Here is a 22,234-nt window from a genome sequence, read left to right as displayed (position 1 = left end):
GCTGGTTATCTGAATCAGGTGTGTTAACTAAGCGAGACATGCAACATATGCAGAGCGGGGGGGCGCGAGGACTGGAATTGGGAACCGCTGGGCTACATCATGTGTCATTCACCGGCGTGCATGAACGTGCTGATGACGTATCCTGTCTGCGCGAACAAGGTGCGCAGAGGTATGCAGATACATACGTTGACAGGCAGGTAGGAAAGCCAATTAAAACGCTCGGACCGAGCGTTTTGATTGGACGAACATTTCTTGGTCCTACGCTTTACACAAAATATTTAAATACAGGTAAATACATTTAGACCACTTAACTTAATGATTGCTATCGGGATGTGTAGAGACTTTCAACCAGCATAACAAAAAATGTTTCTGAAGACAATCACCTATTGAACCTTTCAGAATTAGCCTTTCATCTGACACAAAGCATTCTGAATTCACACATTCCTACAGTCACATGTTGGACGTTTAATTGTATGACTGTGTTAATGCCTGCAATTTGTTTTCATTATTTATTTCAAAGATTCAATAACTGCTTAAACTGATTCATTCTAATAATGAGTATGTGTTCTGATCACTTTGGGTTCAGGTTTTGGCTCAGAAGATCACAGATTTCCCTCTGCCTGATCTGGTGCGTGTGGTAGAGCAGTCTGATCAGGTAGAGCTGGGACGCCTCCTGCAGCTCATCCTGGGGTGTGCAGTCAAATGTGACAGGAAACAAGGTAGTTAAATGGATAGTTCACCCAAACCTTAAAATGTTGTTATTTACTATCATTATGTACAGCTATTTTCCTGGTGATGCATATATATTTCATTATTTTAACCTTGTGAGATTGTTTTGTTGTTCAGATTATGTCCAGATTATCATGACTTTGGAGGAATCTGTACAGCATGTGGTGATGACTGCTATTCAGGAGGTCAGATTCATTTTATTCAGGTGTTTTTAAGTGGTCATATATATATATATTCTTTAAAAAAGAATAAAATGAATTTCAAAGCTTTTTGTATTGATTACAGCTTATGAGCAAGGAGACTGTGTCTCAGTTAGGAACAGAATATCCTGGAGATGTTGAAAAACGGGTAAGAAATACAGACATATAACATCATCACAGTGTCAGTGTGAGAAAGTCAGTGTTGATATTGTTGTTAAATGTAGTATATTGTAGTATTGTTCAATGATGCTGTTTTTTTGGTAGTTAAAGAAAGCCTTGGAGGATCTGACTGAAGTCATGGCAGAGAAAGAAGAGTTGGCACAGCGCTGTCAGGAGCTCGACATGCAGGTGAGGGGTTTGTATTAACAAAGATACAATAATATTAGGAATGTTAAAAGTCAAGTCACAAGTTATATACAGTAATACACAGATTTCAAAGGGCCTTACAGTAATAAACAGAAAAATAAGTGTTAAAATTCCTCAGTAATAAAATGACTTCAATTTCAGTTGTAAATCAGCTCTACAAAAAAAGCAATGTCATTATTCAGTTCAATTTAGTTGATTCAATTCAGTTCTATAACCGTGTCATAGTAGCAAATTTTATAAGTTATGAACTCAATTCTGCTATAAAGCTGCTTGACAACTATTGATACTTTTGTGACAGACTTAAGTAAGATTGTGGCAAAAATTGTTCATGCATCGAAACCAAAATGGCACATAAATATTATTACTATTATTACTTGTTTTAGATATGAATATACACAGGTGCTGAAATATTTACAAGCTGCCTACATAAAAAAAGGCATTGGTCAAAGAAATCCAGAGACAGCATTTGTTTAAGTGGCTGTGGTTGCAGACTGTAAGTGTCAGTGAACAGCATTTCTGGTTTCTGCTGTTCTGTTCATTCACCTTCATGGATGAACAGATTTTGCCTATAAGTGCAAGTATTTTTTGTTTGTCTCTGCAGAGGCTGTGTTTTAGCTTTACAAATAAATAATCTGTCATGTACAGTATTTCATGAAATTTTTAGTTATCTATTTTCCTTTTGGAAATTGTTGTAATATAGTACATTTAAAGGTCATTTGCAGGATTTGAACTGCCATGTTAATTTTCCTGTGCACATAAATGGGTTAGAAATTAATGTGTTGCTGATTCTTGACAGATTAAGTTGTAAAAGTATCCATGACCTATGAGAGGTAAGTCTAAACAAATGCATGGCAACCTAGCCTAACTAAAACTAAAACACTGCGTTGCCACTAACCAATCTAACCACTGAAAAACTTTTGGGTTTTGTGTGGCAAAAAGAGCTCATGGATTCAGTGCTGAAATTACTGGGTTATATATTGGCGCACACTCTAAAACAAGAATAATATGCATTTGCTGTTGGGGTGTGAGAGGTTTAACAGGCTTAACATTAACAGCGGATTTGTTTAATTTAATTAGCAAATTAAATATAAAACTGCATCAATTTGGAGTTTATGTGTATACACACAACTGTACTGGATAAATTATTTAATGTTTAGTTAGTTTTGAAAGTGTTTTTTTTTTTTTTAAACTGGTTTATTTCCTTTTGTGGTAAGTAGTGGGGCAGCACAATGTTTTTAAATGCAAATCTAGTTGTAATCTGTTATAATTCAATATAATATCATTTTTCAAAAATCTTTACATCATGCTCTATATATACACTATCATTCAAAAGTTTGAGGTCAGCAAGATTTTTCAAGAAAGTAATTAATTTTTTCAGCAAGGATGCATTAAATTGATCAAAAGTGACAGTAAATTTATCTGTATTTTATGTATCACATGTTCCACAAAAATTTTAATGTAATAAGAAGTGTTTCTCAGCATATTCAAATGGATTCTGAAAGATCATGTGACGTGAAAATACAGCTTTGCCATCACAGGAATAAATTACATTCTAATATAGACTATATTAAAATAGAAAACAAAAATTTTAGTTTTAAATTGTAATAATTCGTACTGTATTTTGATCAATTAAATGCAGCTTTGGTGGGCATAAGATACTGACCCCAAACATTTGAACGGTAGTGTACATTATACAGTACAACCCTACATACAATCCTATGTTCAAATATGCCATACCTGTTGTATGTACTATATGTCATACAATACATGCCTTGACATAGTAAACATCAGGTTTTCCAGAAAGCCCTGATGTTTGACCTTTTTGCCATTTAAACAGGTGACAGTGCTACAGGAGGAAAGGAACAGCCTCCTCGCAGAAAATGACCTCTTGACTGATCGAGCCAGTCAGCTTGATACTTCTGAAGACCCCAGCACTCCATCAGGGAGGAAGCAAAGCCAGCTACAACTAGAGCTAGAGCAGCTTCAGGAGGAGAACTTCAGGTAGACACAGTGTAACGTTCCAAATATTGTCTGAAACTTGCTTGATTTTAACTTGCTGATGTTCTGAATATTGTTGTGGATGCATAAGTAGACAAGCATTGAAATAATAAACCAAGCGTGGGTAGAATGTCTTCGTTTGAAATAGCATGCAGTGTAAATAATGAAAGTGTGTGTATGTGTGAAATAACCAGGCTTGAGGCAGCTAAAGATGATTACCGCATCCACTGTGAAGAGCTGGAGAAACAACTAGTGGAGCTTCAGCATCGCACCGATGAACTGACCAGCCTGGCTGAGGAGTCGCGATCACTTAAAGATGAATTAGACATATTAAGGTGTGTGCTGGGTCATATTTTAACAAGTAGTTTTTGCCAGCATCCTCTTTGGGTGTTTTGGGAAGGCTCTATGATGGATTTGTTTGTTTAGGAGCTGCTCTGACAGGGCAGTCAAGCTAGAGGCCTCTGTTGAGACGTACAGGAAGAAGTTAGAAGATCTAAGTGACCTCAGACGGCAAGTGAAAGTTCTGGAGGAGAAGAATATGACCTACATGCACAACACAGTCAGCCTTGAAGAGGAGCTACGCAAAGCTAATGCTGCAAGAGCTCAGTTAGAGACATACAAGAGACAGGTATAAACGTGCTAGCAGTTTTATTTTTAGGAATTCTGAGAAAGGTGATGAGTGAAATATGAGGTAAAAGATAAACACTACATTGTTTTTGGAACTTCAGGGTCAGGAGCTCCACAGGAAACTGTCTGATGAGTCCCGTAGGGCTGATAACCTGGCTTTCGAGATGAAGAAATTTCAGGAGAAATATGATACTTTACTAAAGGAGAAAGAGGTAGACTGACATATTCACCTGCAATTACTCATACACATGCCAAAACCTTGTGACCATTGTGTTTGTGTGTGATTCATCAGAGGATCAGCATTGAGCGGGACACTCTCAGAGAGACTAATGAAGAGCTGCGATGCACTCAGGCCCAACAGGACCAGCTATTACAAGCAAGTATGTTTGCAGATACCACACCTGGCGATGGTGCCATGTGCCGCTAGGAAAAGATTGCATTTGAATGAAGACTGTTGCTCACAGACATGAATCAGTGCAGGCGGGCTCTGCTGAGAGCGATAACAGTCCCTCCACTCCTGTGATTCGTTTGGCGTGGCCAATTTAAATTCAAGCAAATCTGCTAGTTCAGAGGCAGTACAACCTGTTAGATTTATATTCCGACCACAGTGCAGCCTTGAGCCCAGCTCAAGTGATCTGTCTGGGTCACTTCACAGCTCAGTAAACACAAACTGAAAATGTAGTTTAGAAGATGGTATTAAACTTGAACGTGTGCTTATTTCACACTTCACAGGAAAGTATCAAACAGGAAGTCCAAGCCATGATAACCTGGCAGCTGAGATGTTGCCCATTGAGTACAGGTATGTTATATATAGGAAGTAAAGCATACAGATTTGCACATTTTTTCCTAATTTTAAATATGGATTTTAAAATGCCATTTATTCCTGTAAGGGTAAAGTAGATTTTTTTTTTAACATCTATTACTCCAGGCTTGAGTATCACTTGATCATTCTAATATGCTGATTTGGTGCGCAAGTAACATTTCTTATGATTATCAATGTTGAAAACAGTTTTGTGGAAACTGATCTTTTTTTAAGATTCTTTGAATGGAAAGTTGTGATTAATTTTGTTCAGAATTGTCTTCATATTTGGTAGTCTGATCAAATAATGAGTGAAGAAGGAGATGGTTGTGTTTACTACTGTTTTTAATATCACACTTCAAACAGAAGGTGAATAGCAAGACTAGTATTCTGAACCTAATGTCTTTGTGATTCGCATACATCTAGAGTGCATATAAAATCTTAGCTGTCATTGTAGTATAAATACATGTATTTTGTATATGTTGATGTGTATTTCTGCTTCTCCAGGGAGAAGTTCATTCGTCTGCAGCATGAGAACAAGATGTTGCGGCTGCAGCAGGAGGAGTCCGAGAACGAGCGCATAACTGAGCTGCAGGAGCTGCTGGAGGAGGCCCGGCGTGGACGCAGCCAACTGGACACTGAGAACAGGTACAGATTGACATAATATATCAAATGTAAACTTATCGAACCATACAGTAGCTTTTCTACATATGAACATGTGTTGTTTATGTGTATTAAGGTTAAACAGAGAAAGAATCAGTGAACTCCAGCAGCAGGTAGAGGATCTGCAGAAGGCCTTGCAGACACAAGGAGCCAAACCTGAAGATGTAAGTGTGTTTGCACCACTTGGTGGTGCTGTTTTTGCCCATTTTTTGTCAGTGATACATGAGCATGTGCTTTGTAAATTATCTAGTCTTTGATTTCATTCTGGAAGTAGTACTTTTCATTAAAAAGTCGCATTTTATGTTTGCTTTCATACAGTCTCATCTGAAAAGGAAGCTGGATGCTCATATGTAAGTTTAGACATTTAATCAAATTTGATTTCTTTGTTGGTTTAGCTATGTTTGAGCCTCCTGTGCACTTTCTGAAATGGATGGTCCTTATTTTTTTTCCCCAGGGTGCAACTGAATGAAGCACAAGATGAAATCATGAAGAAGAAAGAGCTGTTGGAGGACCTCCAGCCAGATGCTACTCAAACCAGTTAGCCTTTAACTTTCGACCTGACCCTATATTTTATCCCACATTGCTTTTCATGACCTCAGAAAAAGACTGAGTCACATACACCCACTCAAACCATCAACTTTATGTCAAACTGTAAACTTTGATGTCCATGATATAGAGTGATATTATGATCCTCTTTGAGTCTTTAAACTTTAAATCTTTAAAGTTCCTCTCAGTTTTAGAGATAAATGTCACTTTCAGGTGTGAAGATGGATGAGCTGGTTGCAGCACTGAAGAAGAAAGATGAGGACATGAGAGAGATGGAGGATCGATACAAGATGTACCTGGAGAAAGCCCGTGATGTACTTGCATTAACTTCAGCTCTAAAATACATAGCCTGCTTTACCACTGACTGTCTTATGCTCTGGTCTGTTACAGTTTTATAGGCATTTTGAAGTCCTCTATATTTTCATGTTATTGAATCATGTAAAACTTGATATATTCTGTCATACTCTGCATATTAAATAACTACAGGTTTAACCAGCCAATATATGCATTCTTGCGTAATTTTAAGCTCTTTTACATGCCTTATTATAACAGAGTTATTACTCATAAATTACATCATATTGTGCATTTCCAAGGTGATTCGAGCTCTGGATCCCAAGCTAAATCCAGCCTCAGCAGAGATTCAGTCACTGAAAGCGCAGCTCTCTGAGAAAGAGAAGAAGATCATTGCTCTGGAGGTAGAGCAGCCATCTCTTCTCTGTTTTACATGTTATTTACATCTAGCAATTTCAGATTTACTTTCTCACTCACAATTGAATTATTTTTGTTGTTTCTTTCTTTTTTCACTCATATCCTTTCTCATCTTCTCTTCTTTACTCAGCGGGAGTGTGAGCAGGCCAAACTGAGGGAATATGAGGAGAAGTTAACTGTGACAGCTTGGTATAATAAGGTACAGTGACAGGACTCAATAGTTTACAAAGTACAGTGTAAATTAAATATGCTGTTATTTATTTATTTATTCGATTTAAGATTCTGTAAGCCATTTATTTGTTTGTATATTTCAATTTAAGGTGCTGCAATTAAAGATGATATAAAAATTATTTATTTATGCATGTATGTGTTTGTTGTTATTTTATTTAAAGGGACAGTTCACCCAAAAACAAAAATTGTCATAATTTACATTACCCTCTTATTGTTCCAGACCTGTAAGAGTTTCTTTGTTCTGCTGAACCCAAAGAATCTATTTTGAAGAATGTTTGTAACCAAACAGTTGAAAGTCGCTATAGACATATATTGGCGATATTGGCTACCAACATTCTTCAAAATAGCTTCTTTTGTGTTCAACAGAACACAAAAACTCTTACAGGTTTGAAGCAAGTAAAAGGTGAGTAAATGATGACATAATTCATTTTTGGGTGAACTATCCCTTTATGGAATGTCACTTAAAAATGTCCCTATTAGTTGATAGTTTAAATTGAAATAAATGTCTTGAAATATCTAAAACTTTAAAAGAAACAGTCTGCAGTAATTTGCTTACGTTCTGGAATTTTCTTTTGTCATTTTGTGCAAAACACAGAGTTTGAACTTCCAGAAGATGTCAATCGAGTCACGGCTTAGCGGGCGATCCAACTCTCTAGTGCCACCTGGCCAGTCCTTCCTGGCTCAGCAACGTCGGGTGACCAACGCGCGGCGTACCATGTCCATCAACGTGCCTGCCACTTCTTCCAAGTAACCTTGTCCTCAGTACCTCCCAGCTTCCTGCTCTTCTCCTTCTTTCCCTCACATGTACACTCAAGTGACCTTAAGTACACTTCTAAACAAGGGGACAAGCCTGCCATGATGAACATTAGCATGTCCCCATGTGATCACTCTCTACAGTTACACATGTATAATAATGTACATAAGGGGCTGAACTCTGATGAAAGTTACTCAGTCAGCACACAATTATGTACAGTTTTCACTTTCAGTACTAAACACGCACCTGTAACAGTCTGCAGCAGGGTCACTTCTGAACCAGCATCCATACTAAAGGTCACAGGTCAATCTTTTGTCAGGCTCACGCAGATTGTGCGGGAAGAAATGCATTTAATGCGTCCTGTAATGGTAGCATGCATGCTTTTGCTAGAGATGACTTCCAACGATACACTATGCAGTAATGCAGCCGTGGAATATATTTGTAATCGCGCAGGTATGTTATATAAAACATTAAAAGTATATGCAGACTGCACATTTTGCCCTAGCCAATCAAAATCCGTCGATCAGGATGATAATGTATTTGGTGCTGGACACCAAAGTTCTTAGTTTGTTCCTATTACAGTGACTTTCTCAAACAACAACAACAACATGCATTGAAACTACATTAATGTATACATTAAAAAGACATGCATATAATCACTCTAATTGATTAAATCTGAATCCAGGTGCTTCATTCAGTCGGTTATGGTATTTTATATTCAGTTGACTGTGATAGGACTCTTGCATGCTCTTTTAACAAGCAGAAGGGCCTTTTTTATCCACTTAATGTTTCCTGTCTGTGTGAAGACCTCAAGTATCAGGATTTGAACACCAGCACAGAATTATTGGAGGCCATAGCAAACTGCTGTGACGGCTTTGAATGTGTTGTACGCCATTCTTTAAATATACATGCGTGACTTGTAAAACATAGCTGCATTGTGAAATGGCTTTTGCTGTATTGTGAAAATCTGCTCCTGCTTAGGTTGACCCGACTGAGCTATCTGCTAATAGACTAGCTGTTGCATTTCAAATAAAAAACAATCTGTTTATGTTGGGAGATGCAGTACTCTTAATTCCGTTTTAAATGGTAAGGTTAATCATTGCTGTTCTGATTTGTCTTTTCTGGTGTTTTATTCAACTAGGCTTTTTGGCCTGTGATGGGTAAATGCTAATATTTTTTCAAATGCTAATATTTATGTATGATGTGTTCCAAGGAAGAACTCTTAAATTTGTGTACTCAATTTTATGAGCACTGCCATTGTTTGTGAGAGATGATAAATAATAAGATTGGATTCATATGGTATTAGAGTAATATTTGGAGTTAAAGAGCACTTCATTTACTTCATAAGAGCAGCCTTCATTTACATGTGATGAATAAACACTCTAAAGTTTGTTTTGCAATACGGCCTTCTTGCGTTTTAATGATCCCAAGGTTGAAGTTTTTACTCAAGTCTCACCACTAGATGGCGACTAATTTAAACATTTCCCGCTACGTGTCACTAATGGTGCTGAATTTACACACAGTTTTTAAAGATCTCAGATTTTATTTAATTTGAATAAATGAAATATATGAAAACAAAAAACTTTATATGTTATATTTTGCACGGGTAGCATTTGCCTTCACATGAATACACAATAAAATGCTTGTTTTAATGATCTGAAATCCAGCCAATACAAATGGATGATGCAATATTTCCTCGGCCTTGAGAGGGCACACAAAAAATTCAACACAAACAAATTGTGACAATATAGATTTCAACATTGTTTATTATCACAGCAAAATCTTGCTTATGTTTGCTGACTAATATCTTTCTCTATGCATTATCTGTCACCTTAAAATCTTGAACTTCATCCCCTTCATCTGAAATCAGTGCCAACAGCTAGATCATTCTATAATGTTTAACTTGTCACAATGGCCTTTTCTCTATTTTTTTCTAGGGCAATGTTCATCCAACACGATTCGTTTTTGTAAACTAGGCATTACTAAGCAGGTTTTTGCAGGTTTGATATGGGAACTAAAGATGCATTCTCTCACACCCCGTTAATCAAACAAGAAGTGAGTCGGCAAAAGAAAGGCCATAATCTCCACTGATCTGTTTTCTTAGACATGTTAAATGTAATATTAATTAATTTGTATTATATCTTTTTTTATAATATAGAATTATTGCTATAAAAGAATTCTCATAGTGAGTATGGTTTGTTCAGCGTGTCGTTGCATGGATCTTGAAGGGGTGTGGGGTGCGTGTTACTCCTATCACTCCATCAAGGTTGAGTTTCTCACCCTCTGCAGCTGAAAATCGAAATTTTCTGAATAAAATGACAAAGAACAGGAAGAGTTCCATTCTAGCGAGCTGCTCCCCCAGACAGACCCTCTTTCCTGTGAGAGAGACAGAGGGGAGATGTTAATGTAAATAAGCTTTTTTATTATTATTATTATTGAAAAAAAGGATTTTGCTCACCAAGGCTGCATTTATTTGATCAAAATACAGTAAAAACGGTAATATTGTGAAATATTTTTAGAATTTAATAATTAATAATTTAAGCATTCATTACTTCAGTCTTCAGTTTCACATGATCCTTCAGAAGTCATTCTAATATGACAATTTGACAATTTTGGACGATATTGTGCTGCTTAATATTTTTGTGGAAACTGCAATAAATTTTTTAGGATTCCTTGGTGAATAGAGAGTTCAAAAGAACTTTGTTTATTTTAAATAGAAACTTTTGTAACAATATAAAAGTATTTAATGTCACTCTGATTAATTTAATGCATTCTTTCTGAATAAAAGTATACTTTTTTTTTTTTTTAAACAAAAAACCTTACCCCAAACCTTTGAATGGTAGTGTAAATAATTCATAATAAAGTCTCTTTTTGTACTTCTGTTTTCACTTTACCTGCAGAAAAGGCCATGAATGCGTCCCGCCTCACAAACTTGCCCTCTTTGTCTAAAAAGTGCCCAGGATTAAACTTGTAGGGTGTCTCCCATTCATTCTCATCAAAGAGAACAGAGTGCAATATGGGTAAAATTGCTGTACCCTGGTTGAAACAATAAAATAGGAAGAGTTAGATTTCATAATTTAGACAAATTATCACATTGATCCCTTTCAGAGGGAACCATTTTTTGACAATCAGCCAAATGAATCTCTTTTGGTATTGATATTATTTTTACAATAGCAAGATAGAAAGTTAGCTAAATAAATGAACAGAGTATCACTCACCTTTGGGATGAAGCACTCTCCAATGCTTGTGTCTTTGTCAGCCACCCGCAAGCCATTCATTGGTACAATGTCTCCGAATCTCAGCATCTCATGGATGACAGCCTCAGTGTAGGGCATGTTGGCCTTGTCGGATATACTCGGCTCCCTTGAGCGTCCAATCACTCTGTCAATCTCCTCCTGGACTTTTTCTACAATTAATACCATCAATTCAAATGTCAGTTATCTATGGATTATGCATAGATTCTTTGTAGAGTGTATTTTTCACCTTGTACTTCTGGGTAAGTGATGAGGTATATGAGACCCCAACATAATGTGGTGGATGTAGTTTCGGTCCCGGCTAGAAACAGGTCTAGAACACATGGAACGATGTTCTCTTCATCAAAACCATCTGTTGTTTCATGTGGCTTCTGTTCAGGGATGGAAGACGTAAAATTTAAAGTAAAGTTGCTGTATTCCTACAAATAAATGCAAGTGAAAGAGGCTAGTTTGAAGTTCTCCTGTCATTTTAATAGTTGTATTACTTGCATCATCTCAATAAGGAAGCTGTCAATGTAGTCCCGAGGCTCTGAGGGATCCAGTTCGGCCTTGTGTTTGACAACAACCTCTTTAACGAAGGCTTGCAATAATTTGTAGTTACTAAACATGTCATTGTGCGCCCCAGGAAGATGCTTCATAATGGCTGGAAATGCTTCATAGAGCTGAAGGAAAAACATTTGTATTTACTCATGTGTCTGTATTGGTGCTGCATGACCAGAATTAATCTTGAATAGATATTTGAAGGAATAGTTCACCCAAAAATAAAAAATTGCTCAAGATTTACCCAACCTCAAGTCATCCAAGATGTACTGTAGATGAGTTTGTTTCTTCAGAACAGATTTGGAGAAAATTGCTCACCAATGGATCCTTCTGAAGGCACCCATTCCCTGCAGAGGATCTATTTGGAAGCACATGCTATACTGCTACATTTCTCCAAATCTGTTCTGATGAAGAAACAAACTCATCTACATCTTAGATGACCTAAGGGTGAGCAGATTTTCATTTCTGAGTGAGCTATTTCTTTAAAATTATTTATTTCATTACCTGACCCCAAATGGAGCCCTCTAATTGAATGCTTTTAGATATATATTTTAGCATTGTCCTGAATTGGTGGTCTGCATAATCAAATCTCTGGCCGAACACCATTTGACAGATGATATTGGAAACAGCATTGTTGAACAGGATTGTTGGGTCAAAAGCAGCTCCTGAGAAGGACAAAAAGTAAATGAGTCCTGTTATTTACCTTAAATGGATTCTTATATACACGCAAACCAGGTATTGTGTACCTTTCTGTTTGTCAATCTCATCTAGCAAGAAGCGGCTCTCTTCACAGATGGCCAGCTCCATTGTTTTCTTTCCCAACCCAAAGTTCCTCAGTGTTGACAGAGCAAAGCGCCGTTGTTTCTTCCACATTTCACCATTACTGAAGAAGAGTCCAGCTGTCCAGACACAAATAATCAGTACATAATCGTGTTCCATTGGAGACTAAAACTTTTTTTTCCCAACAAACAATCAGTGAAAGTATGTACGTAAACTTCAGAAGATGATAATCGTCATTTCCTGGAGCTTGATCTAAATATTATATGAGCTGTGTTATTTTCTGTTCATTTTATGTAAGACAATTTTTTTGCAACCTTTTACCAAGCTGTAGGACAAGTCTGAACAGTTTGGGACAGTTATAAATACTTTTTTAAATATTTATTTTAGAAATAAATAACAGCTCCAAATGATGTAACTACTTGAGTTTCACAATTTAAAGGAATGTTTATCTTATGTTAATAAAGGGGGCTTGCTTCTCCAGATTCACAATAAACAATGCTTTTTGCTGAACTCTTTTGATAGGTCATAACCATTTGACCTACCATTGCCCGAATAGACTCGTGATTGCACTGGACTGTAGGGCCGATCCACAAAATTTTCAGCTTGAGTCACCAGGGCCTCCTTCACCAGTTTATAACCAGTGATGAAGACCACTTTGTCTCTTCCTAATCGCAGACTGAATATATTGTTGTAGGCGTGGCCTAGCTGTGAGGAAAACAACATTTCAGAACTAATGCAAATCGTTGGGTTCAAAAATATTTTTTGTCCGCAAACTGCAAGCATAATCTAAAAGACATGCACCATTTTAACAACTGTTATGAAATTATACGTTTTTATATACAAGTAAGTGTGTATTAAGTAAAAGCGATATCCACTATCATGCATCGTATCTCTCTTTTTTTTTATTTTCTTAGATTTTAACAGAGTCCTGTCCTGTCAACCCAGAAGTGTCAATATTGTCTGCTCACCTTTGTCAGATATATATGTGGCTCCTTGGAATCAAGGTTGAAGACATTTCCTAGGAGCGGAAGAGAGAAAGGGCTGGGTGGGTAATTCAGTGGGTTTCTGTTCTTCACGTAGTCTGCCACCAAGAGAAAAGCCACTACGAAGAGCAGTAGTCCCTTAAAATCAAGAATCTCGAGAATTGCAGTTAACGCCATGACAGGCGAAGAAGGAAAATGCGAGGTTTGCAGAATGTATGTTGAACAGGCAGCCTTTGTCCATCTGTTCAGCCTGCCACTCCCCTCACATCTGGCTCAATAGCTGTAACAGAAAATGAACTCTGAGTTAGACAAGATCTTGATGGATTAGATTTCTCTTGTTGTGTGAGAAATGAGTGAGTGTCAAATGTATGTCAGCTAATATGTTCATCAATTTTAACAGGAAGTCTTCCTCAGATCGAGTTATTGAGTGAGACGAGCAGTGAGGTGGACTGTTGGAGTTTATGAAAGTGAAAGTGACGTGACATGTGGCACTCCCCCCACCTACAACCCCTGCCGGTACAAGACTCGAACCCGCAACCTTTGGGTTACGAGTCCGACTCTCTAACCATACGTTCATTTTTATGCCTTGCAGGTTAATTTTTAACTGACCTTGACTTTTGCCATAGTGTTAATGATTGAATCCTCCTCACTCCCACACATTCATCCAGTGCTATATTTGCTCGTTGGTTTATTTATTTATTTATTTAAATTAAAAAAAAATAATTTACATAACACTAAGCCAAACACCAAAAAAACAACGTACATGTTGTTTGTACACATACACACACACACACACACACATATATATATATATACTGTATATATATATATATATATATACACATTTATAAATTCAATATATATATTATTTCATTTCCATTTAGTTTGTTGAAGTATTAAAATAACTCAAATTAAATAAAACTAAAACTTAACAAAAGACCTATACAGACATAATAAATTCAGACATAATTTAACTAAAATTAAAATAAATAACAAATACAAATAATACAAATCAAACGACAGTAGTTTATCAGTAATCCTAAAAAATAACACTGCCAAACTTACATGCTAAAAAACAACAACTTACACATAGTAAGAAATGGTTATAAAAACTGAAACAGAAGTGAAACAAGTAGTAGGAAAGAGGAGAAATAAAAAGCGATACTTACTTGGTTTGCAGTGTAAATAGGGGACAAACGATGTCAGTGCAAAACACATGAAGATTTTGTCTGTGGTTCAGTTTAGGAGGTTATGTTCATTGACAGATAATTCATTAAAATGTAAAATGGTGAATTAATAGCATACTGCTTTACTCAGTTCAGAAACCTGATAGCATATTTGAATAGAGGACAAGATTAGTATATGTCCAAAACACTTTCCATACAAAGCTATCACTGGGGCAGTGTCCAAAGGGACAAAAGATAAAAGGTACATTTTTGTACATTATTTACCCCTTAATATCAGTACCTTAAACGTACATATGATCACTTTAAAAGTACATATTAGTACCTGAAGTGTATATTAGTGCCTTTTTAAAGAGTACTGGCCAAATTTTTTTTTCTGAGAGTGTACATGGCATTGAATTCATGTTTTTGTTTAGATTTGAAAAGAAGGTAATAGAAAAATTGCAAAATCACAAAGATACATGACTCAATTCTTCAATACAGGTAGACAGGGTAAAGGTAAATAATAAAATGATAGAAACACAACTGTGTTCTGTGTGTTTGTATGTGTATATTTGTATGTATATGTATATATATGTATGATATATATAATATATATATACTGTATATATATATTATATTATGTATATATGTATATGTTTAATGTTTTGACAAAAGTCTCTTATGCCCACATAAAACATTAATTTGACATTTATTTGGTCAAAAACAGCAAATATAACATTAAACGTAATATAATAAAATAAAAAAAGCACACACACTAAGCAATCACAAAGAAGGGGGGAAACACCTAGTCATCCATGTACTGTATATCCATAATGTTTTAAAAGTTATGAATAATCAATAGATGTAGGAGGGAAAGTAATAATGCATAAAGCGGTAAACAGAGGTTCTAATAAAAGTTCCCACATTCTAACAAATGTTCTGTTTTCAGACAGAACTAATTCTTTCCATGTGTAGACTGGAGGAAAGTGTTTAAGGCCAGAGCACATTTTAGTACAGATCATAATCTATGTAGTGGTTGGACACACACACACAAAACCAGTAGTATTTGGAATTTCCAGGCATAATGTTCACTTTAAATGACTTTGTATTTGTTTGCATATGCAGTATTTGGGGTAACGCAAGTTATGTAATCAGATTACTTTTTTAAGTAACTAGTAAAGTAGCGCATTACTTTTTAATTTAGAAGGAAATATCTGAATTACTTTTTCCAATAAGTAACTCCAGTTACTTTGTTTCCCATGACAGCTCTTGTGTTGCCATGTTGAGAGAAATCTAGTTTTAATCTAGTCTTAGTTCTAGACTAAATGTGAACATGCATTTACTCATCTCACCTGCACAAAAACAGATTCAGTATTCCTCAAACTGAATAAAAACAGACATGAATTTACATTTCCTTCAGCCTGAGGCATATTCATTTCACTTGGTGTGATAGGGCTTTTACATTTGTAAAATACATTTTTTATATTAAAAACAAACAAGCAAGCCCTGCCCAGATTTAAAATGTAACTCAAAAGTAACGAAACGCATTACTTTCCATAAAAAGTAGACTAAGTAATGTAATTAGTTACTTTTTTAGGAAGTAACACAGTATTGTAATGCATTACTTTTTAAAGTAACTTTCCTCAAGCATATGCTGTGGGTGATACTTCTCGCATAGAAGTTGCTATACTGCATACACTCATCCTCAGCAGGATTTGGAACCCTTTATCTCGGATGAGCACAGAGCTTGTATGGCAAAGGGGCTTGTGTGAAGCCCACCTGGCTCTCCAGACTGAGCTCCTCACCAGGAGGAGGGAAGTAAGATGAACAGCTCCATGTGAGCCAGGTGCTCTCCCGGACACTGCCTTTTGCCTGTCAATCCATCACAGTTGAATTACTTGGCTGAAATACATATTTTGCTGTCATTTGTTTTACAGGTATGGTTTAAAATGGATTAAGGTACAGCAGAATTAGGCAATGGATGAACTGTACCTGCTGAGAAGGCGAAGGCATTTCTCCTCAGAACTGGCCTTCAGAATCTAGAAAGTGTCCAGGGTTAAAAGTGTCTGGTGTTTCCCATTCATGTTTGTCATACAGCACTGATGTCAGATTAGTGATCATCACAGTCCCCTTAGTACAGTACAGAAAGTGGTCATAATAATAGTGTTATTCAAAACTAATAAAATATATTAGTATTATTTTATATGTATAATATTTACAATAAAAATGTAATAATATAAAATAAAAAGAAAAGAAAATTTTAAAACGTTAAACAATAAACATAATATGCTTCTTTTACCTTTGGTATAAAATAGCCTCCCAGAGTTGTGTTCTTTCTCGCAGTTCTAGCCATATTTAGAGGCACAAGGTTTGGTTTTCTGAGAACCTCATGAATAAAAGCATTGATGTAATGCATGTTTGCCTTATCGAACATAGTAGGTGGACGGGAGCCAATCACCTGGTCAATCTCTGCTCTGACCTTCTCTAGTTAAGGAAACATTTTGAGAACATTGTCAAGATACAACAATGCACAATAACTAGTAAAGCTGTTTTGTCTGTTTTTACTGTTGGTGTTACTTAAGTACATAATATTATTGTACCTTGAATATCAGGGTACTTGATCATGTAAAGCAGAGCCCATCGGAGTGTGTTGGTCGTTGTTTCAGTTCCGCCCTCAAACAAGTCTACCGTGCACCACACCAGACTGTCAATGTTAAACCCTGCCTCGGTGTCATTCTTCCTCTAAGGCCCCAAATGAAGCACAAGGACATGAATCAAGAATTCAGTTAATTCAGTAATATTCTTGGGTACATCACCTGCTGTTGATGCAGAGCTCCAAATTATGTTACTATGTTTTACCTTCTCTGTTTCTGTCAGGTAGGCATCAATATAATCTCTGGGATTGTTGCTGTCCCAGTCTTGTCTGTGCTGCTCAACCTTTTCTTTCAGGAAGTAGGCTAACTCCTGATAGTTTGAGATTATTGTCTGATGAGGTCCTGGCAACCATTTCATTATACCTGGGAAGGCATCATGTAGCTTAAAAAAAAAAAATAAACCTTGAAAGCTTTGTTAAAATGATGAGTAATCTCCATTGTAATACTGTGCTTCAAGCTTTGATGTTTTGTACACCCATATTTTAACAAAAGCATTCACTCAACACAAGTGTTATAATATGTGAAAGTATTTAAGTGCTCTTTTAAATGTTGTATTTTCAATGGACGCTACCTGGTTCCACACAGATCCTGTAAGAAACACTGACTCTGCGCTCATTTGTAGAAGCTTCTGGAAATCAACATCATCATACTCATATCGATGGCCGAACAACAGGCTACCAATAACATTAGCCACTGCGTTGTTTGACCAGAGGGTTAAATGGGCAGCCTGCGTGACGAGGTAAAAACAATGACAGAATCATGAATATTTGCTGAATATTTTGGTATAAGACACTACAGAAAAGTTTTTTGAAATGATATACTGTAGGCTAGTGAAAACTGTTCTGCATATTAAAGTGTGATTACACTCTTAAAACAAAGATTCCAAAAAGGGGTTTTCACGGTGATGCCTTAGAAGAACAGTTTTGGCTTCCCCAAAGAACCGTGCAGTGAACAGTTCTCAAAAGAACAATGTTGTTATTAGATTAAAGTACATTTCAATAATCTAAAGAACCGTTTTCCAGTATAAAAAGACCTTTTGTGCATTGGAAGGGTTCCATGGATGTTAAAGGTTCCTCGTGGAACATAGATTCAATAAAAAACTGTAGATGCATTCTTACCCTGCTCTTCTTTAAAGGCTCCACACAGGAAGTAGCACTCTCACTGAATATGTTTTTCTAGAGTCTTCCTCCCATCTCCAACGTTTTTCAGGTGACTCATGGAAAACTGCTGTTGTTTCCTCCATGAGTAGCCATTGTTAAAGGACAATCCTTTCTCGGTCAGGGGTCGGCGTCAAAGACAATGGAAGAAAATTGTGTTTAGACCTGCTGTACAATCAGTGAGGATGATTTTGTTCTATACTCAAAATTATTTGCATCAATAATTTGCACCTATTGAGCAAGAACACTTTGCTTATCTGCAATTAAGCTATATACTTTATAGCAATAAACACCAATTATCCTGCTACTTTCATTCCATATATACAGCAGCTGTTTTGTAAACAAACATTTTGAGTTTCCTTTGTTCGCCTTATTACAGTCACTTACCTCTGCCTTTATAAAGTGTGTCAAATAAAGGAGAAACAGGGCGGTCAGTGAAGGTTTCCCCTTGAGTGATCAAAACATCCTTCACCATTTTAAATACCTTGCTACATGTACTGCGTTAGGCTAGCCGAGACTTGTCATTTGCTCTTATATATTGTTGCTCTTTTGACTTACGCTTTGACTGCTTTTATTGCCTCATTTGTAAGTCGCTTTGGATAAAAGCGTCTGCTAAATGACTAAATGTAAATGTAAACGTAATGAGTGCCTCACCTGGTCTACAGTTTTATAGATAAAATCAGTGAAGACATTTCCTAGGATGGGTAGCGGCCAGGGTCCTGGTGGAAAATTTGCTGGATTTTTATGTCTGATCAAATCTATAAGCAGCAGCAGTAAACAAATCAAAAACAAAAAGCTTTTAAAATCCAGGCACTCATATAGGGAATATAAAATCATGGCTGATTCTATGGGCAGCCGACTCCTCTGAAGTAAACCGACTTATTTTAGTCAGGCTGTTGTGAATAGGGTGTGTGTGAGAAAGTACACATTCACTGTTTATCTGAAAAGAGAGAATTAATGTGGGTCTCAGCAACAAGGGGCCAAACGAGCAGTGTGGGAGTCATTATTTAACCCTGTTATGTAATCAGTGTTTGTAGTTCATGCTATAGTTTCCAACAAAAACAGAGCCCCAATTCAGCCTCTGTGTGAACCTTCTACATTCCGAAAGAATCTCTACCAGGAACAGGTCATAAATAATGACTGAACTACATAGTTGAGCTACATGAGACTGAAGAGATAAGCCATATGCACACTATGCAGACAGCAGATAAGAACATCTGTGCAATCGTGACAATGCTAAAGTGTTTTAGTTGGACAACATGTTTCTTAATGCATATAACACTACAGCTACAACATAATATAAATGTGTGTAATGTATGAATGCTTATGGACACTTGCCTCCATAGGGTCTTTGTTCCTAAATGAATAAGTAGTCTAGTGGGGTTGGGGAGGTAATAAGACACCTTGTTTTGCTCTCTTCCTCTTATTGTATTATGTTGTGAAATGTACTACAGGCCTAATACGTGCTGCTCCATTTTCAGTCTGAGAGGTTTGTAAGTGTAAACTTTATCACACTTTTTAACACTGGGGACAATTAATACACTGTAAGAAAAGATTTTTAAATAAAGGAAGGGAGTAGAAAAAGTCTGAAAATACTATTTCAGTCTTTCTTCTTACACATTTAATTAAATGTGTTACTTGCCATTTCTTTGTAATTATTTGTGAAATGTACTAGCAATTTTTGAGCGGAAATCGTTTCTACACTATTTTTTTTTTTATTCAGTAGCTAGTGTTGACTGATCAAATAAACTCATTAAAAAGGGACAAATGAATGCAGACCTCATGCATATCAGAGAGGGACATTTGTCCTATAAGCACACAGACTGAATCTAAAAAGGGATTTTGTCCCTGCTTATGTGTGTAGTCTGTACACTCAGTGTTTGAGACTACAAAAGGACAGGCCTTTATGGTTCTGGGGCCCCAGCAAGTTACACAATACCCCAGCTGTTGTTAGTAATGAATCTGTGACTGTGAAACATTCCTTTACTCTGTTGTAGTTAAAGTAACTCTAAGAATTTGCCTTTTTAAAATGAAACTGTTCTATTTATCGATATTTATCTATTTAAAAAAATTTATGAGATATTTCATGTGACAAATTTTCTACCAGTGTAATTTATTTAAATGACAAATATGATTATTTACACGACAAATATGATTATTTACACATCTGTAAATCATTTATAGTGCATTAATACAGGTATCAATACATGTACATTTTGTACATCAAAATCATTCATACATGTACTGATACATTTACATTAATACATTAAACTCATGTTTACAACATTGCAACAATATTGCGTTTTGAAAAAGGTGGAAATGATAATCATCCAGAAACACATATCAGAAAGCATACTTTATATCTAATCTTACTGACTTTGTATTGTTCTAACGTGAGGACACGCACATACGGTATGGAGAAGGAACATTTGTGAACCATATCTCTCCCTCCAAACTGGGTTCCTCTCCTGGACATTTGGTGATGGTGAATTGCTGCAGCAGAGAGGTGAAGAAGAGGAAGATCACCTGACGAGCCAGCTGCTCTCCCAAACACGCTCGCTTACCTGTGAGCAGAAACCACTCATTGTTTTTGGTGGCAGAAAAAATTACACTGATTAAATTATACATTATTGCACTAGTTTTTCATTCATTTATAAAAGCATACTGCCCTTTTAATTCATTTAACAGGTAGTTAGGTACATCAAGTTTCAAAAGTGTGTGCTAGTTTTGTTCTTCTGTACTTGTCCACAAAAAGATAATTACAAGCAAATCACAGAAGTCTGTTATTTGCTTATAGTTTGAAAACATAGTCTGATGGGGGCCAGGTAAGTATTCCAAGAGCCAAGGACAGACATTATACAGCTGTGAATGATGACATAGGCTAGTTAATGGTTAATACAGATTTTTAATCATAATTAACTAACAGGTTATGAAAGTAGTGTCTAAGGATGCTGTTATGAATCAGTACCTGTGCTCTAGGAGAGCCCATTAACTGAATGCATTCATTGTCAAGACGCAGGATTCTTTGATAATATTCATCATGATAGTCAAAGCGTTGTCCAAATATCAAACAGGCAACAGTATTTGAGACAGCACCATTTAAGATGGTCATAGGGTTGAAAGGTCCTGTTTGGGAGAAACCATGGATATTTCTTAATTTGCAAACTGTTTTCATTCTTCTCTGCCCCAATGAACTAAAATTCTCCAGTTAGTGAGACATTTACACCATACCCTTTTCTGTCTTAAAGGCATCACAAAGGTAGACAGACTCTTGCTGGATGCTGAGCTCAAGGATTTTCTTCTCCTCTCCAAACATCCGCAAATGGAGGCCACCAAACTTCCTATGTGTCCGCCACCGGTATCCATTACTCATTGCTAAACCTTCATAATGCCATAAAGATTAAACTTGATTATCAGTAAAAAATCACCAGCTCCATTTGAGAATAAAATTGGTTTAATTTTAGCCATAAAGGTTGAAAAATGTAACTTGTGGTTAGTATACATACCAGCTCCCTTATAAACTTTGTGAAACAGAGGGACATTTGGACGCTCAACAAAACTGTCATTCTGAGTAACGAGGGCCTCCTTTACCATTTTATATCCCGACACGACTACCATTTTCTCACTGCCCACTCTTAAGCTGAATATGTTCCCGTAGACTTCAGCCAACTGAAATTGAAAATATTTATTTTAATTTGTTTATATCAATTAGGAACATTAATAGTTAAAATATTTTCCAGTCCAGAAACAGGACAATTAATTAAACCATCTCTAAAAGCTGAAAGATTTGACAATAAACTAACAGACATGCAAAAAAAAAAAAAGAAAAGCATATGAATTTAGCTCCCACCTTATTCATGGTCCTAAAATCCATCTTAGTGAAGACAGTTCCCAGGAATGGCAGAGGCCATGGTCCTGGAGGGAAATTGGAAGGATTCCTATTTTTGATAATATCAGCAAGGAGCAGAAATACAAAAAACAAAATGATCCAGCTTTTAAAATCAAAGCTGTCATAGATCAAGTGCAGGATCATTGTGGTAGAGGAAATGACAGGTTCCCTTTGTCTTATTTGCACTCAG

The 22,234-nt window shown here is 36.4% G+C and overlaps 3 protein-coding genes across 3 annotated transcripts in view; 1 reads left to right on the top strand and 2 right to left on the bottom strand.

Moving 5' to 3' along the window:
• Positions 1-7,887, top strand: part of LOC107737379 (protein Hook homolog 1-like) — a 17,691-nt gene extending 9,804 nt beyond the window's left edge. Inside the window, exons 9-22 of the mRNA XM_016548862.1 lie at positions 3,133-3,296; positions 3,488-3,628; positions 3,720-3,921; positions 4,022-4,132; positions 4,213-4,300; positions 4,653-4,719; positions 5,227-5,367; positions 5,459-5,546; positions 5,701-5,732; positions 5,837-5,919; positions 6,142-6,242; positions 6,522-6,623; positions 6,767-6,835; positions 7,463-7,887. Of these exons, the coding sequence (XP_016404348.1) occupies positions 3,133-3,296; positions 3,488-3,628; positions 3,720-3,921; positions 4,022-4,132; positions 4,213-4,300; positions 4,653-4,719; positions 5,227-5,367; positions 5,459-5,546; positions 5,701-5,732; positions 5,837-5,919; positions 6,142-6,242; positions 6,522-6,623; positions 6,767-6,835; positions 7,463-7,618 (1,545 nt within the window). The 3' untranslated portion in view covers positions 7,619-7,887. The remainder of the gene's footprint in view (positions 1-3,132; positions 3,297-3,487; positions 3,629-3,719; positions 3,922-4,021; positions 4,133-4,212; positions 4,301-4,652; positions 4,720-5,226; positions 5,368-5,458; positions 5,547-5,700; positions 5,733-5,836; positions 5,920-6,141; positions 6,243-6,521; positions 6,624-6,766; positions 6,836-7,462) is intronic.
• Positions 7,888-9,249: 1,362 nt separating this feature from the next.
• LOC107737374 (cytochrome P450 2J5-like) lies at positions 9,250-13,476 on the bottom strand. Its single transcript, XM_016548856.1, has 9 exons — positions 13,164-13,476; positions 12,738-12,900; positions 12,162-12,314; positions 11,920-12,080; positions 11,361-11,537; positions 11,105-11,246; positions 10,840-11,027; positions 10,516-10,657; positions 9,250-9,997 (listed from the first exon to the last, which is right to left on the bottom strand). The coding sequence occupies exons 1-9, from the start codon at positions 13,353-13,355 to the stop codon at positions 9,822-9,824; spliced, it is 1,494 nt and encodes a 497-aa protein (XP_016404342.1). The 5' UTR covers positions 13,356-13,476; the 3' UTR covers positions 9,250-9,821.
• Positions 13,477-16,363: 2,887 nt separating this feature from the next.
• Positions 16,364-22,234, bottom strand: LOC107737375 (cytochrome P450 2J2-like). The gene is made up of 8 exons (XM_016548857.1): positions 22,006-22,234; positions 21,662-21,824; positions 21,387-21,536; positions 21,124-21,281; positions 17,204-17,380; positions 16,945-17,086; positions 16,644-16,828; positions 16,364-16,474 (listed from the first exon to the last, which is right to left on the bottom strand). The coding sequence occupies exons 1-8, from the start codon at positions 22,186-22,188 to the stop codon at positions 16,364-16,366; spliced, it is 1,269 nt and encodes a 422-aa protein (XP_016404343.1). The 5' UTR covers positions 22,189-22,234.

Source organism: Sinocyclocheilus rhinocerous, unplaced genomic scaffold (genome assembly GCF_001515625.1).
Source record: "Sinocyclocheilus rhinocerous isolate Xijiao unplaced genomic scaffold, SAMN03320098_v1.1 scaffold1035, whole genome shotgun sequence".
NCBI lineage: Eukaryota > Metazoa > Chordata > Actinopteri > Cypriniformes > Cyprinidae > Sinocyclocheilus > Sinocyclocheilus rhinocerous.
The sequence above is the reverse complement of the archived record's forward strand: the minus strand, read 5'-3'. Positions and strand labels throughout refer to the sequence as shown.